Source organism: Somniosus microcephalus, unplaced genomic scaffold (genome assembly GCF_052327205.1).
Source record: "Somniosus microcephalus isolate GS21.2 unplaced genomic scaffold, FLI_Smic_1.0 unresolved_chr2, whole genome shotgun sequence".
Lineage (NCBI taxonomy): Eukaryota > Metazoa > Chordata > Chondrichthyes > Squaliformes > Somniosidae > Somniosus > Somniosus microcephalus.
Window position 1 is genome coordinate 74,930,205 of NW_028225180.1, and position 15,946 is coordinate 74,946,150.

General features: G+C 54.0%; 1 protein-coding gene across 4 annotated transcripts in view; it reads left to right on the forward strand.

Annotated features, from left to right (window-relative positions):
• Nucleotides 1–8,675, forward strand: part of LOC147092833 (malate dehydrogenase, cytoplasmic-like) — a 39,437-nt gene extending 30,762 nt beyond the window's left edge. For all 4 annotated transcript variants that reach the window (XM_085976092.1, XM_085976088.1, XM_085976091.1 and 1 more), the window contains 3 exons: nucleotides 1,722–1,811; nucleotides 6,656–6,776; nucleotides 7,977–8,675. In XM_085976092.1, the coding sequence (XP_085832218.1) occupies nucleotides 1,722–1,811; nucleotides 6,656–6,776; nucleotides 7,977–7,987 (222 nt within the window). In that variant the 3' untranslated portion in view covers nucleotides 7,988–8,675. The remainder of the gene's footprint in view (nucleotides 1–1,721; nucleotides 1,812–6,655; nucleotides 6,777–7,976) is intronic.
• Nucleotides 8,676–15,946: the final 7,271 nt, after the last annotated feature.

Genomic DNA, 15,946 nt, shown 5'->3' on the forward strand with positions numbered 1-15,946 from the left:
CAGGGCTGAGTCCCACAGCCCCCAGGTTGGATCGCGGGTCAGTGGCTGAGTTAGCTGGGCCAAGGAGAGGGAGTGGTCAGGGCCTTGGTGAGACCACACCTGGAGTACCGTGCACAGCTTTGGTCTCCTTACCTAAGGAAGGACGTACTTGCCTTTAGAGGAGGTGCTACGAAGGTTCACGAGATTGATTCCCGGGCTGAGAGGGTTGTCCTATGGGCAGAGATTGAGTAGATTGAGTCTATACTCTCTAGAGTTTAGAAGAATTAGGAGGTGATCTCATTGAAACAGATAAGATTCTGAGGGGATACAATAGCAAAATACTGCGGATGCTGGAAATCTGAAATAACAACAGAAAGTGCTGGAAACACTCAGCAGGTCAGGCATTATCGAGGAGAGAGAAACAGAGTCAACCTCTTGGGTCGAACCCTTCGTCAGAACTGGAAAAGGTTAGGGAAGAGAGATTTTTAAGCAGGGACAGGGAGGAGGGGAGGAAAGAACAAAGGGAAGGTCTGTGATGTGATGGAAGGCAGGAGAGACTGACTGACAAAAGGGAGGATAGTGCAAGGCAAAAGGAGAGGTAATGGGACAAGTTAAGCTGAGGAAAAAGATGTGGCTGTGAAAATGAGACTTGGCAGATACCTGATCAAACGTGAGGAGGGAAACAGAAAGCAATGAAGAGACGAACGGAACTCCCGTCGGAGAGAAGAGCAGAACTTCTTCAAGGTGGGCATTCCTAGAAGAGAGGAGGCAGTGAAGGATTGACAGGGTCGATGCTGAGAGGATGTTTGCCCCTGGCTGGAGAGTCTAGAACCAGGGGCACAGTCTCAGGATAAGGGGTCGGCCATTTGGGACTGAGATGAGGAGGAATTTCTTCACTCAGAGGGTGGTGAATCTTTGGAATTCTCTACCCCAGAGGGCTGTGGCGGCTCAGTCGTTGAGTATATTCAAGATCGAGATCGATAGATTTTTGGACTCTAGGGGACTCGAGGGTTATGGGGGTCGGGTGGGAAAGTGGAGTTGAGGCCGATGATCAGATCAGCCATGATCTTATTGAATGGTGGAGCAGGCTCGAGGGGCCAAATGGCCGACTCCTGTTTCTATTGGGTCCCAGTGGCACTGCCGTGCAGTGCTGCTCCTGATGCCCAGCCATTCTCGCATCCCGTGACTGCCGGATGAGGACTGCCTCGCAATGCCTGCCGTAGTCGAAGAGCGGCCTTGTTGGCCAGGGAACCAGAGGGAGCCTCACACCCCAGGACGGGTCAGCGCCCAAAGCGGAGGAGGGGTGAGGGAATCAGTTACCCGAGGGGGGAGAGGCGGCTGAAAGTCACCCCTTGCTGCGGCCCGGGTGGCTTGACTGGGGGAGAGGGGCGCCGGGGGGGTTCTCTGTCGGGGTAAGAAACCCTAAAACGTCCGAGGGGTATTTCTCCTCTGCTGGTGTCGCTCACGGTGACTCTGGAGCATGGCTGTGTATTGCTACTCCTCCACTCGAGGGCTGCACCGCGAAGCCACGTGACAGACGACCCAGCCGTACTGGACAGGGGTCAGGTCCGCTCCTGGCTGAGGACCGACCGCTGGGACGGTCTGTCGGGAGAACTCTAGGCGTTGAGCATCTCTCCTCCCCTGGGAGCATCCTCCGTGAGAGAGGCAGGAAGTGCGCCTCATAAAATGGCCCAACCCCTGATCACTGTCGTTCACTATTGGCCCGCTGGTTTTCTTCGCAGGATGAGTGGGTGTCGATGGGTGTCCTCTCCGATGGAAATTGCTACGGAGTGCCGGAACAGCTCATTTACTCCTTTCCGGTAACCGTACAGGTACTATCAACTCCTTTATCGTCGCTGTGTGAACTTCCCCCAGTGCTAACACTCTCGGCTTGAGATGCGAACTTCATGGGTTCGTGACCCACTCCAGCAATTTGAGCCCATAATCCAGGCTGATGCTCCCAGTGCCAGTACTGAGGGAGCGCCGCACTGTCTGAGGGGCGGTACTGAGGGAGAGCCGCACTGTCGGAGCAGCGGTACTGAGGGAGCGCCGCACTGTCGGAGGGTCAGTACTGAGGGAGCGCCGCACTGTCGGAGGGTCAGTACTGAGGGAGCGCCGCACTGTTGGAGGGTCAGTACTGAGGGAGCGCCGCACTGTTGGAGGGGCAGTACTGAGGGAGTGCCGCACTGTCGGAGGGGCGGTACTGAGGGAGCGCTGCACTGTCGGAGGGGCAGTACTGAGAGAGCGCCGCACTGTCGGAGGGGCAGTACTGAGGGAGCGCCGCACTGTCGGAGGGGCAGTACTGAGGGAGCGCCACACTGTCGGAGGGGCAGTACTGAGGGAGCCCCGCACTGTTGGAGGGGCGGTACTGAGGGAGCACTGCACTGTCGGAGGGGCAGTACTGAGAGAGCGCCGCACTGTCGGAGGGGCAGTACTGAGGGAGCGCCGCACTGTCGGAGGGGCAGTACTGAGGGAGCGCCACACTGTCGGAGGGGCAGTACTGAGGGAGCCCCGCACTGTTGGAGGGGCGGTACTGAGGGAGCGCCGCACTGTCAGAATGACGTTAAATTGAGGCCCCGTCTGCTCTCTCAGGTGGATGTATAAGATCCCATGCCCACTATTGGAAGAAGAGATGGGGAGTTCTCCCCGGTGTCCTGGTCCAATATTTATCCCTCAACCAACATCACTAAAAAAAATTATCTGGTCATTATCACATTGCTGTTTGTGGGAGCTTGCTGTGTGCTGACTATAGAGCAGTTCATTGTACGTGGGAGCTTTGTGATCGTCTAATGATGTGATCAACGCGAGTATTTCCTTTAATCTTGTAGCTGGCCAACGCTGGCTGCTGGTTCGCGGGCTTTTCACTCCCTCTGGTGGCTCAGTTGGTATGGGCACTACCTTTGTTACCTCGAGACTCGACTATTCCGACGCACTCCTGTCCGGCCTCCCACATTCCACCCTCCGTAAACTTCAGCTCATCCAAAACTCTGCTGCCCCCGTGTCCTAACTCGCACCGAGTCCCGTTCACCCATCACCCCCTGTGCTCGCTGCCCCCGTGTCCTAACTCGCACCGAGTCCCGTTCACCCATCACCCCCCTGTGCTCACTGCCCCGTGTCCTAACTCGCACCAAGTCCCGTTCACCCATCACCCCCTGTGCTCACTGCCCCGTGTCCTAACTCGCACCAAGTCCCGTTCACCCATCACCCCCTGTGCTCACTGCCCCGTGTCCTAACTCGCACCGAGTCCCGTTCACCCATCGCCCCCTGTGCTCACTGCCCCGTGTCCTAACTCGCACCGAGTCCCTTTCACCCATCACCCCCTGTGCTCACTGCCCCGTGTCCTAACTCGCACCGAGTCCCTTTCACCCATCACCCCCTGTGCTCACTGCCCCCGTGTCCTAACTCGCACCGAGTCCCGTTCACCCATCGCCCCCTGTGCTCACTGCCCCGTGTCCTAACTCGCCCCGAGTCCCGTTCACCCATCACCCCCTGTGCTCACTGCCCCGTGTCCTAACTCGCACCGAGTCTCGTTCACCCATCACCCCCTGTGCTCACTGCCCCGTGTCCTAACTCGCACCGAGTCCCGTTCACCCATCGCCCCCTGTGCTCACTGCCCCGTGTCGTAACTCGCACCAAGTCCCGTTCACCCATCACCCCCTGTGCTCACTGCCCCGTGTCCTAACTCGCACCGAGTCCCGTTCACCCATCACCCCCTGTGCTCACTGCCCCCGTGTCCTAACTCGCACCGAGTCCCGTTCACCCATCACCCCACTGTGCTCACTGCCCCGTGTCCTAATTCGCACCGAGTCCCGTTCACCCATCACCCCCTGTGCTCACTGCCCCGTGTCCTAACTCGCACCAAGTCCCGTTCGCCCATCACCCCGTGCTCACTGCCCCGTGTCCTAACTCGCACCGAGTCCCGTTCACCCATCACCCCCTGTGCTCACTGCCCTGTGTCCTAACTCGCACCGAGTCCCGTTCACCCATCACCCCACTGTGCTCACTGCCCCGTGTCCTAACTCGCACCGAGTCCCGTTCACCCATCACCCCACTGTGCTCACTGCCCCGTGTCCTAACTCGCACCAAGTCCCGTTCGCCCATCACCCCGTGCTCACTGCCCCGTGTCCTAATTCGCACCGAGTCCCGTTCACCCATCACCCCCTGTGCTCACTGCCCCGTGTCCTAACTCGCACCGAGTCTCGTTCACCCATCACCCCCTGTGCTCACTGCCCCGTGTCCTAACTCGCACCGAGTCCCGTTCACCCATCACCCCCTGTTCTCACTGCCCCGTGTCCTAACTCGCACCGAGTCCCGTTCACCCATCACCCCCTGTGCTCACTGCCCCGTGTCCTAACTCGCACCGAGTCCCGTTCACCCATCACCCCCTGTGCTCACTGCCCCCGTGTCCTAACTCGCACCGAGTCCCGTTCACCCATCACCCCCTGTGCTCACTGCCCCCGTGTCCTAACTCGCACCAAGTCCCGTTCACCCATCACCCCCTGTGCTCACTGCCCCGTGTCCTAACTCGCACCGAGTCCCGTTCACCCATCACCCCCTGTGCTCACTGCCCCGTGTCCTAACTCGCACCAAGTCCCGTTCGCCCATCACCCCCTGTGCTCACTGCCCCGTGTCCTAACTCGCACCGAGTCCCGTTCACCCATCACCCCCTGTGCTCACTGCCCCGTGTCCTAACTCGCACCGAGTCCCGTTCACCCATCACCCCCTGTACTCACTGCCCCGTGTCCTAACTCGCACCGAGTCCCGTTCACCCATCGCCCCCTGTGCTCACTGCCCCGTGTCCTAACTCGCACCGAGTCCCGTTCACCCATCACCCCGTGCTCACTGCCCCGTGTCCTAACTCGCACCGAGTCCCGTTCACCCATCGCCCCCTGTGCTCACTGCCCCGTGTCCTAACTCGCACCGAGTCCCGTTCACCCATCGCCCCCTGTGCTCACTGCCCCGTGTCCTAACTCGCACCGAGTCCCGTTCACCCATCACCCCCTGTGCTCACTGCCCCGTGTCCTAACTCGCACCAAGTCCCGTTCACCCATCACCCCCTGTGCTCACTGCCCCGTGTCCTAACTCGCACCGAGTCCCGTTCACCCATCACCCCCTGTGCTCACTGCCCCGTGTCCTAACTCACACCGAGTCCCGTTCACCCATCACCCCCTGTGCTCGCTGCCCCGTGTCCTAACTCGCACCAAGTCCCGTTCACCCATCACCCCCTGTGCTCGCTGACCTACATTGGCTCCCGGTCCAGCAACGCCTCGATTTTAAAATTTTCACCCTTGTTTTCAAATCCCTCCATGGCCCTCGCCCCCTCCCTATCTCTGTAACCTCCTCCAGCCCCACAACCCCCCGAGATCTCTGCGCTCCTCCAATTCTGGCCTCTTGAGCATCCCCCGATTTTAATCGCTCCACCATTTGCGGCCGTGCCTTCTGCTGCCCGGGCCCTAAGCTCTGGAATTCCCTCCCTAAACCTCTCCGCCTCTCTCTCCTCCTTTAAGACGCTCCTTAAAACCGACCTCTCTGACCAAGCTTTTGGTCATCAGTCCTAATATCTCCTTATGTGGCTCGGTGTCAAATTTTGTCTGATAATCGCCCCTGTGAAGCACCTTGGGACGTTTTACTACATTAAAGGCGCTATGTAAATGCAGGTTGTTACTGAGTTGTGTTAGGGCTCTGGGAAATTCAACTCTGTGCCCCAGGAGTAAAGAGGAGTGGGAAAACCCACAGACCGACGCTCCACAATCACTATCCAGTGCCCCCTCCTCTCCCTGAAGTCAGGCTTGGCTGTGATGCACATACGGTCGAATAACCTGGGGAAAACCCACTGCCTCAGCTTGCACGCAATGAGTGGGCACTAGGGCAAGATACCAGGGGACTGAACGGTGGGAGTGTGTGCCTCCTCAATATACACACATCTCCCAGTGTCCTGTACTGTGTATATACAATCAGAAATTTACAGCACAGAAGGAGGCCATTCGGCCCATCGTGTCCGTGCCGGCCGACAAAGAGCTCTCCCGTCTAATCCCACTTTCCAGCTCTTGGTCTGTAGCCCTGTAGGTTACGGCACTTCAAGTGCATATCCAAGTACTTTTTAAATGTGATGAGGGTTCCTGCCTCTCCCACCCTTTCAGGCAGTGAGTTCCAGACCCCCACCACCCTCTGAGTGAAAAAAGCTCTCCTCAACTCCCCTCTAATCCTCCTACCAATTACTTTAAGTCTCTGCCCCCCTGGTTATTGACCTCTCTGCTAAGGGAAATTGCCCCTTCCTCTCCACTCTATCGAGGCCCCTCATAATTTTATACACCTCAATTAAATCTCCCCTCAGCCTCCTCTGTTCCAAAGAAAACAACCCCAGCCTGTCCAATCTTTCCTCAAAGCTAAAATTCTCCAGCCCAGGAAACATCCTCGTAAATCTCCTCCGCACCCTTTATAGTGCGATCACATCCTTCCTGTAATGTGGTGACCAGACTGCACGCAGTACTCTAGCTGCGGCCTAACTAGTGTTTTATACAGTTCAAGCATAACCTCCCTGCTCTTATATTCTATGCCTCGACTAATAAAGGCAAGTATCCTGTGTGCCTTCTTAACCACCTTATCTACCTCTTCCATATACTCCAGTCTCCCCAGTGTCCTGTACTGTGTACTCATCGATTGTCTCTGTTTGCAGAATGGAAGGTGGCAGATTGTGCAAGGCTTGAGCGTGTCCGATTTCTCCCGCCAGAGGATGGCTCTGTCTGCTCGGGAGCTGCTTGAGGAGCGGGAACAAGCCCTGGGAGCGCTGACAAAGAGTAAGAACAGGCCCCTGAGCGCCGCGGCTCCGAGGGGACACGGCGGAAAGCCCCCTCCCTATCTCTGTAACCTCCTCCAGCCTGACAACCCTCCGAGATCTCTGCGCGCCTCCAATTCTGGCCTCTTGCAAACCCCTGATTTTAATCACTCCACCATTGGCGGCCGTGCCTTCAGCTGCCTGGGCCCTAAGCTCTGGAATTCCCTCCCTAAACCTCTCCGCCTCTCTCTCCTCCTTTAAGAGGCTCCTTAAAATCGACCTCTTTGACCAAGCCTTTGGTCACCTGTCCTAATATCTCCTTATGTGGCTCGGTGTCAAATCTTGTTTGATAATCGCTCCTGTGAAGCACCTTGGGATGTTTTACTGCGTTAAAGGCGCTATATAAATACGGGTTGTTGTTGTTGTTGAGTGTCTCACCTCCTGACTCCCCAAAGCCCTTCCACCTTCTACAAGGCACAAATCAGGAGTGTGATGGAATACTCTCCACTTGAGTGTTAGAGCTGCACTCATCCAGGCAAGAAGCTCGACACCATCCAGGACAAAGCAGCCCGTTTGATTGGCACCCAATCCACCACCTTAAACATTCACTCCCTCCACCACTGGCGCACCGTGGCTGCAGTGTGTACCATCTACAAGATGCACTGCAGCAACTCGCCAAGGCTTCTTCTGCAAAACCCGCAACCTCTTCCACCTAGAAGGGCAGCAGGCGCATGGGAACACCACCACCTCCAAGTTCCTTTCCAAATCACACACAATCCTGACTTGGAAATATATCGGACGTTCCTTCATCGTCGCTGGGTCAAAATCCTGGAACTCCCTCCCTAACTGCACTGTGTTTAATGGGACAGTGTAGAGAGGGCTTTAGTCTGTATCTAACCTGCGCTGAACCTGCCCTGGGAGTGTTTGTTTGATGGGGACAGTGTAGTGGGAGCTTTACTCTGTATCTAACCCGTGCTGTACCTGCTCTGGGAGTGTTTGATGGGACAGTGTAGAGGGAGCTTTACTCTGTATCTAACCCGTGTACCTGCCCTGGGAGTGTTTGATGGGGACATTGTAGAGGGAGCTTTACTCTGTATCTAACCCATGCTGTACCTGAAATTGAATTGAATCACATTCCCCAGCACTGCGACCCCTCACGATTATGTATAAAGATGGGCGCGGCCTGTGCGTGACCGTTACTGGAGACTTTCTCTGTTTGCAGGTAACCTTTGAAAGGTCTGTGCCAGGACCAGTTGGGAGTGAGAAGATGATCTGAGATGGAGAGAACAATCCCGACGAGCACTGCAATGGTGGGACAGCATGATCTGATCGTCTCCCCCAATCCCCTCCCCTCGTGCTGATTTGAACAGGCTGTTGTACTCAGTCCCTGCTTCTGGTAACGGCCCAGTACAAACCACCAGAGGATTCAACCGGACGTATTTCAGCCCACAGGCGCCCGTTATTGCTGCCGAATACGCCACTGCACGTTGGTCCTTCCCGGAGCTCACGCCTTGCTAACTGAGCAAACACCCAGGAGCTGGCTGGGGTCGGTGACCGTGCGAAGACTGCGAAACGAGCTGCTCCATCACACAGAGAACGGGAAAGAGAGAGAGAGCGAAACGGCTCAATCCGTGCACCCGATCCCAGGGGTTTCCCCCCCCCCCCCGCCCCAGTCCACAGACACCCAGGGTTCCCACCGTGTCCAGTACCCGACCCACCTCGATCCGCATGTTGTGCCGTTGGAGCCAGGCCCCTCGGAGCCTGGGAGCCCACCTCAGCGAGCCCTGAGCTGCACACAGCCACAGGACAAGAGAAGCTTCGGAGACGTCACGCGTCCAGCTCTCCAGTGACTCCTAACCGGTTTCAATCTCATCGGCATCTTCCTAAAGATGATGTAATAAAGACAAACCAATACACGGTCCCCGCCGAGCAGTGTCTGATTTATATTGCAATGGGGTTTCATTTTAAAGTTGGATCAGTCGCACAGTCACTGAATCTTGAGCTAAACTTTCTGACCAAAGAGAAAGAAAGTCTTGCATTTCTACAGCACCTTTCACAACCTCAGGATGTCCCAAAGCCCTTTACAGCCAATGAAGTACTTTTTGAAGTGTGGTCACTGTTGTAATGTAGGAAACGCAGCAGCCAATTTGCGTACAGCAAGCTCCCACTAACAGCAATGTGATAATGACCAGATCATCTGATTTAGTGATGTTGGTTGAGGGATAAATATTGGGCCCAGGACACCAGTGAGAACTCCCCTGCTCTTCTTCCAATAGATGTCGGTGGAATCTTTTACATCCACCCGAGGGGGCAGATGGGGTCTCGGTTTAACGTCTCATCCGACAGTGCGGCGCTCCCTCAGTACTGCCCCTCCGACAGTGCGGCGCTCCCTCAGTACTGCCCCTCCTACACTGCGGCGCTCCCTCAGTACTGTCCCTCCGACAGTGCGGCGCTCCCTCAGTACTGCCCCTCCGACAGTGCGGCGCTCCCTCAGTACTGCCCCTCTGACAGTGCGGCGCTCCCTCAGTACTGCCCCTCCAACAGTGCAGCGCTCCCTCAGTACTGCCCCTCCGACAGTGGCACTCCCTCAGTACTGCCCCTCCGACAGTGCGGCGCTCCCTCGGTACTGCCCCTCCGACAGTGCGGCGCTCCCTCGGTACTGCCCCTCCGACAGTGGCGCTCCCTCAGTACTGCCTCTCCGACAGTGCAGCGCTCCCTCAGTACTGCCCCTCCGACAGTGCGGCACTCCCTCAGTACTGCCCCACTGACAGTGCGGCGCTCCTTCAGTACAGCCCCTCCGACAGTGCAGCACTCCCTCAGTACTGCCCCTCCGACAGTGCAGCGCTCCCTCAGTACTGGCTCTGGGAGTGTCGGCCTGGATTATGGGGCTCAAATCTCTGGAGTGGATCTTGAACACTGACTCAGAGGCGAGAGTGCTAATCATCGTAAACACCTCAATTAGATCATCCCTTAATCTGCTGTACTCAAGGGAATACAAGCCTGGTCTATGCAGCCTGTCCTCAACCTGGACTACAACTGTCTCAGTGCCAGGGATTGTAGTCGGTTTGGGCGGGGGGGTGCAGGAGGGGCAGCGTGAAGCCAGGACAATGCACCCCATGGAATAATATACTGTCGCTGCATTGTTATTCAACCATGGACAGCGTCGCATCGAGCCTCATCTTGCCCTTCCCCGACTTCCACACGCACAGCAAGGGACGAGGTAAGCATCAGAAGAAGCTTCCATAGAAACAGAAGATAGGAGCAGGAGTAGGCCATTTGGCCCCTCGAGCCTGCTCCGCCATTCAATGCGATCATGGCTGATCATCCAAATTCAGTACCCTGTCCCTGCTTTCTCCCCATATCCCTTGATCCCTTTAGCCGTAGAAATATATCCAACTCCTTCTTGAATATATTTAATGAATTGGCCTCTACTGCCTTCTGTGGTAGAGAATTCCACAGGTTCACCACTCTCTGGGTGAAGAAATTTCTCCTCATCTCAGTCCTAAATGGCTTACCCCTTTTCCTTAGACTGTGACCCCTGATTCTGGACTCACCGACCATCGGGAACATCTTTCCTGCATCTAGTCTGTCCAGTCCTGTCAGAATTTTATAAGTTTCGATGAGATCCCCTCTCAATCTTCTAAACTCCAGCGAGTATAAGCCCAATCGACCCAATCTCTCCTCATACGTGATTCCTGCCATTCCAGGTATCAGCCTGGTGAATCTTCGCTGCACTCCTTCCATGGCAAGAACATCCTTCCTCAGATAAGGTGACCAAAACTGCACACAATACTCAAGATGTAGTCTCACCAAGGCCCTGTACAACTGCAGCAAGACGTCCTTGTTCCTGTACTCAAACCCTCTCGGTACGAAGGCCAACATACCATTTGCCTTCCATGGCTAGCCTTTCACTCCCACTCCCACCTGCTGACAGTGAGGCCAATTGTAGTCCCCCCTCACCCAACCCCACCCCCAGCTGTCCACACACCCCCTCCGTCCCTCTTGGGCTGATATCACCGGAGTCAGCACGGACTTGGGTGGAGGGGAGAGAGACAGGGAATCTGGGGGGGGGTCCTCTTGCCAATCAAGCCATTGGCTACTCCGCTAGGCATAGCGAGGAGGTAGCCACTTGGCCAGAAGGGGCTGACCCCGCCCCCCCCCCCCCGAACCGCAGGCTGGGATGAGGTCCTGGGAACGGATGGGTTAGGGTTCAGCGGGTCAAGATACTCTGTGAAACATCAAGGAACAGCTGTGGCCACATCCCGTTGAGCAAGGTCAGAGAGGGAGGGGGGGGAAGAGCCCGGGGCGGTGGGGGGTGGAGCACTTAGCTTTAGTCAGGAGATAGCGCAGATCAGTTCAGTCCCAAGCAGAGAGTGAGCTGCAGGCAATCTGGAAAGAATTAAGAACTTGCATTCATATCACGACCTCAGGACGTCCCAAAGCGCTTCACAGCCAATGAAGTACTTTTTAAAGTAGAGTTGCAAAGGTAACCCCACTATTTAAGAAAGGAGGGAGAGAGAAAGCGGGGAACTACCGACCAGTTAGCCTGACATCAGTCGTAGGGAAAATGCTAGAATCTATTATTAAGGACGTGGTAACAGGGCACTTAGAAAATAATAATAGGATTGGGCAGAGTCAACACGGATTTATGAAAGGGAAATCATGTTTTTGAGGTTGTAACTAGCAGAATAGATAAAGGGGAACCAGTGAATGTGTATTTGGATTTTCAGAAGGCATTTGATAAGGTGCCACATGAGGTTATTAAACAAGATTAGGGCTCATGGGTAATATACGAGCATGGATTGAGGATTGGTTAATGGACAGAAAACAGAGAGTCGGAATAAACGGGTCATTTTTGGGTTGGCAGGCTGTAACTAGTGGGGTACGGCAAGGATCAGTGCTTGGGCCTCAGCTATTCACAATCTACATCAATGATTTGGATGAGGGGACCAAATGTAATATATCCAAGTTTGCTGATGATACAAAGCTGGGTGGGAATGTAATTTGTGAGGAGGATGTGAGGAGGCTTCAAGGGGATATAGACAGGCTCAGTGAGTGGGCAAGAACATGGCAAATGGACTATAATGTGGAGAAATGTGAAGTTATCCACTTTGGTAGGAAAAACAGAAAAGCAGAGTATTTTTTAAATGGTGAGAGATTGGGGAATGTTGGTGTTCGGAGGGACCTGGGTGTCCTTGTACACGAATCACTGAAAGTTAACATGCAGGTACAGCAAGCAATTAGGAAAACAAATGGTTTGTTGGCCTTTATTACAAGAGGATTTGAGTATAAGAGTAAAGACGTCTTACTGCAATTATATAGGACCCTGGTGAGACCACACCTGGAGTATTGTGTACAGTTTTGGTCTCCTTACCTCAGGAAGGATATACTTGCCATAGAGGGAGTGCAACGAAGGTTCACCAGACTGGTTCCTGGGATGGGGGGATTGTCCTATGAGGAGAGATTGAGTAGACTGGGCCTATATTCTCTAGAGTTTAGAAGATTGAGAGGTGATCTCATTGAAATATACAAAATTCTTACAGGGCTTGACAGGGTAGATGCAGGGAGGATGTTTCTCCTGGCTGGGGAGTCTAGAACCAGGGGTTACAGTCTCAGAATAAGGGGTTGGCCATTTAGGACCGAGATGAGGAGGAATTTCTTCACTCAGAGGGCGGTGAATCTTTGTAATTCTCTGCCCCAGAGGGCTGTGGATGCTCAGTCATTGACTATATTCAAGACAGAGATCGATAGATTTTTTAATATTAAGGGAATCGAGGGATATGGGGATCGGGCGGTAAAGTGGCGATGAGGTAGAAGATCAGCCATGATCTTACTGAATGGCGGAGCAGGCTCGAAGGGCCAAATGGCCTACTCCTGCTCCTATTTCTTATGTTCTTTTGTCACTTGTAATGTAGGTAACACGGCAGCCAATTTACACACAGCAAGCTCCCACAAACAGCAATGTGATAATGACCAGATCATCTGTTTTTAGTGATGTTGGTTGAGGGATAAATATTGGCCCCAGGACACCGGGGAGAACTCCCCTGCTCTGCTTGCAATAGTGGCCGTGGGATCTTTTACATCAGCCGAGAAAGCAGACGGGGCCTTGGATTGACATCTCATCCAAAAGACAGCACTTCCGACAGTGCAGCACTCCCTCAGTACTGCCCCTCCGACAGTGCAGCACTCCCTCAGTACTGCCCCTCCGACAGTGCAGCACTCCCTCGGTACTGTCACTGGGAGTGTCGGCCAGGATTATGGGCTCAAGTCTCTGGAGTGGGGGGTCGAACATTCGACCTTCTGACTCAGAGGAAGAGCAATCCCGATTGAGCCAAGCTGACACATTGGGCACATGGCCCTTTGTGTGTAAAGGGTGGATCACTCACATCAGGATCTGTTAACTTCCCACCTTCCCACCTTCACCTGGTGTTTCTGGGAACGTGTTGGCAATCCACAGCTCATGAGCTCAAGGGGACAAACACAATTCAGAAATAATTGGTTGAAAGGAGCATCAAAATTGTCAGTTTGTCATGAAAACCCAGCATTATCCCATCAAACACTCCCAGGGCAGGTACAGCACGGGTTAGATACAGAGTAAGGCTCCCTCGACATTGTCCCATCAAACACTCCCAGGGCAGGTACAGCATGGGTTAGATACAGAGTAAGGCTCCCTCGACATTGTCCCATCAAACACTCCCAGGGCAGGTACAGCATGGGTTAGATACAGAGTAAGGCTCCCTCGACATTGTCCCATCAAACACTCCCAGGGCAGGTACAGCACGGGTTAGATACAGAGTAAAGCTCCCTCTACACTGTCCCATCAAACACTCCCAGGGCAGGTACAACACGGGTTAGATACAGAGTAGAGCTCCCTCTACACTGTCCCATCAAACACTCCCAGGGCAGGTACAGCATAGGTTAGATACAGAGTAAAGCTCCCTCTACACTGTCTCATCAAACACTCCCAGGGCAGGTACAGCACGGGTTAGATACAGAGTAAAGCTCCCTCTACACTGTCTCATCAAACACTGCCAGGGCAGGTAAAGCACGGGTTAGATACAGAGTAGAGCTCCCTCTACACTGTCCCATCAAACACTCCCAGGGCAGGTACAGCATAGGTTAGATACAGAGTAAAGCTCCCTCTACACTGTCCCCATCAAACACTCCCAGGGCAGGTACAGCACGGGTTAGATACAGAGTAAAGCTCCCTCTACACTGTCCCATCAAACACTCCCAAGGCAGGTACAGCACGGGTTAGATACAGAGTAAAGCTCCCTCTACACTGTCCCTTTAGCTTTACCCCTAAACTCTGTAGAACACCCTCTGTTGTCCCATTGTGCAATTTCCCACTCCAGGCCTGTTATTCTGAATGAAGTTTGCAAGTGGAATTTGTTGCCACCAGGTGGCGGCTTGAGACTGTCCTGGAGTTCCTGGGGCGACGATGAGCCGATCCAGAGAGCTGTTAGGACCTGTTTAACACCGGCACTCTGAATACTGTCCAGTTATACTCAGTGCTCCCCTTGACTGTGCTTCATTGTTCCTCCTGAACTCCAAACCCCCTGCCATTCTCCCTCTTCACTGTGCTGAGATCAGCAACAACAACTTGTATTTATATCGCGCCTTTAACGTAGTAAAACGTCCCAAGGTGCTTCACAGGAGCGATTATCAAACAAAATCTGACACCGAGCCACATAAGGAGATATTAGGGACAGGCGACCATAAGCTTGGTCAGAGAGGTCGGTTTTAAGGAGCGTCTTAAAGGAGGAGAGAGGCGGATAGGTTTAGGGAGGGAATTCCTAATTCCTCAGGCCCCAGGCAGCTGAAGGCACGGCCGCCAATGGTGGAGCGATTAAAATCGGGGGATGGGCAAGAGGCCAGAATTGGAGGAGCGCAGAGATCTCGGAGGGTTGGGGCTGGAGGAGGTTACAGAGATAGGGAGGGGGGCGAGGCCGTGGAGGGATTTAACACGAGGATGAGAATTTGTAAATCGAGGCGTTGCTTAACCGGGAGCCAATGTTGGTCAGCGATTGGTGTGAGTTAGGACACGGGGGCAGCAGAGTTTCGGATGAGCTCAAGTTTACGGAGGGTGGAATGTGGGAGGCCGGCCAGGAGTGCGTTGGAATAGTCCAGTCTAGAGGTAACAAAGGCATGGATGAGGGTTTCAGCAGCGGATGAGCTGAGGTAAGGGGCGGAGAAGGGTGATGTTACGGAGGTGGAAGTAGGTGGTCTTGGTGATTTGCTTTATCATCCCGTGGGATCTTTTACGTCCACCTGAGAGGGAAGACGGGACCTCGGTTTTTTGGTCTCATCCAAAAGACGGCACCTCCGACTGGGAGTGTCGGCCTGGATTATCGGCTCAAATGTGGGGCTTGCTGAGATGCTGTTTCCCCTGGCTGGAGAGTCTAGAACACGATGTCAAAGTCTCAGGATAAGGGGTCGGCCATTTAGAACTGAGATGAGGAGGAATTTCTTCACTCAGAGGATTGTGAATCTTTGGAACTCTCTGCCCCAGAGAAAGAAAGATTTAGAAAGACTTGCATTTATATAGCGCCTTTCACGACCACCGGACATCTCAAAGTGCTTTACAGCCAATGAAGTACATTTGAAGTGTGGTCACTGTTGTAATGTGGGACATGCGGCAGCCAAATTGCGCACAGCAAGCTCCCACAAACAGCAATGTGACAATGACCAGATCATCTGTTTTTTAGTGATGTTGATTGAGGGATAAATATTGGCCACAGGACACCGGGGAGAACTCCCCCTGCTCTTCTTCGAAATAGCGGCCGTGGGATCTTTTACGTCCACCTGATAGAGAGCAGACGGGGCCTCGGTTTAACGTCTCATCCGAAAGACGGCACCTCCGACAGTGCAGCGCTCCCGCAGCACTGCACTGGAGTGTCAGCCTGGATAGAGGGCTGTGAATGCTCATTCGTTGAGTATATTCAAGGCCGAGATCGATAGATTTTTGGCCTCTAGGTGAATCAGGGCATATGGAGATCGGGCGGGAAAGTGGAGTTGAGTTCGAAGATCAGACATGATCTCATTGAATGGCGGAGCAGGCTCGAGGGGCCGAATGGCCGACTCCTGCTCCTAATTCTTCTGTTCTTAAACCGACTGAGTCACGTCTGACACCGGTGAATTGCACATTCCCCCTATTTCTGGGATAGTGGATGTAAATGAATAAACTTATAA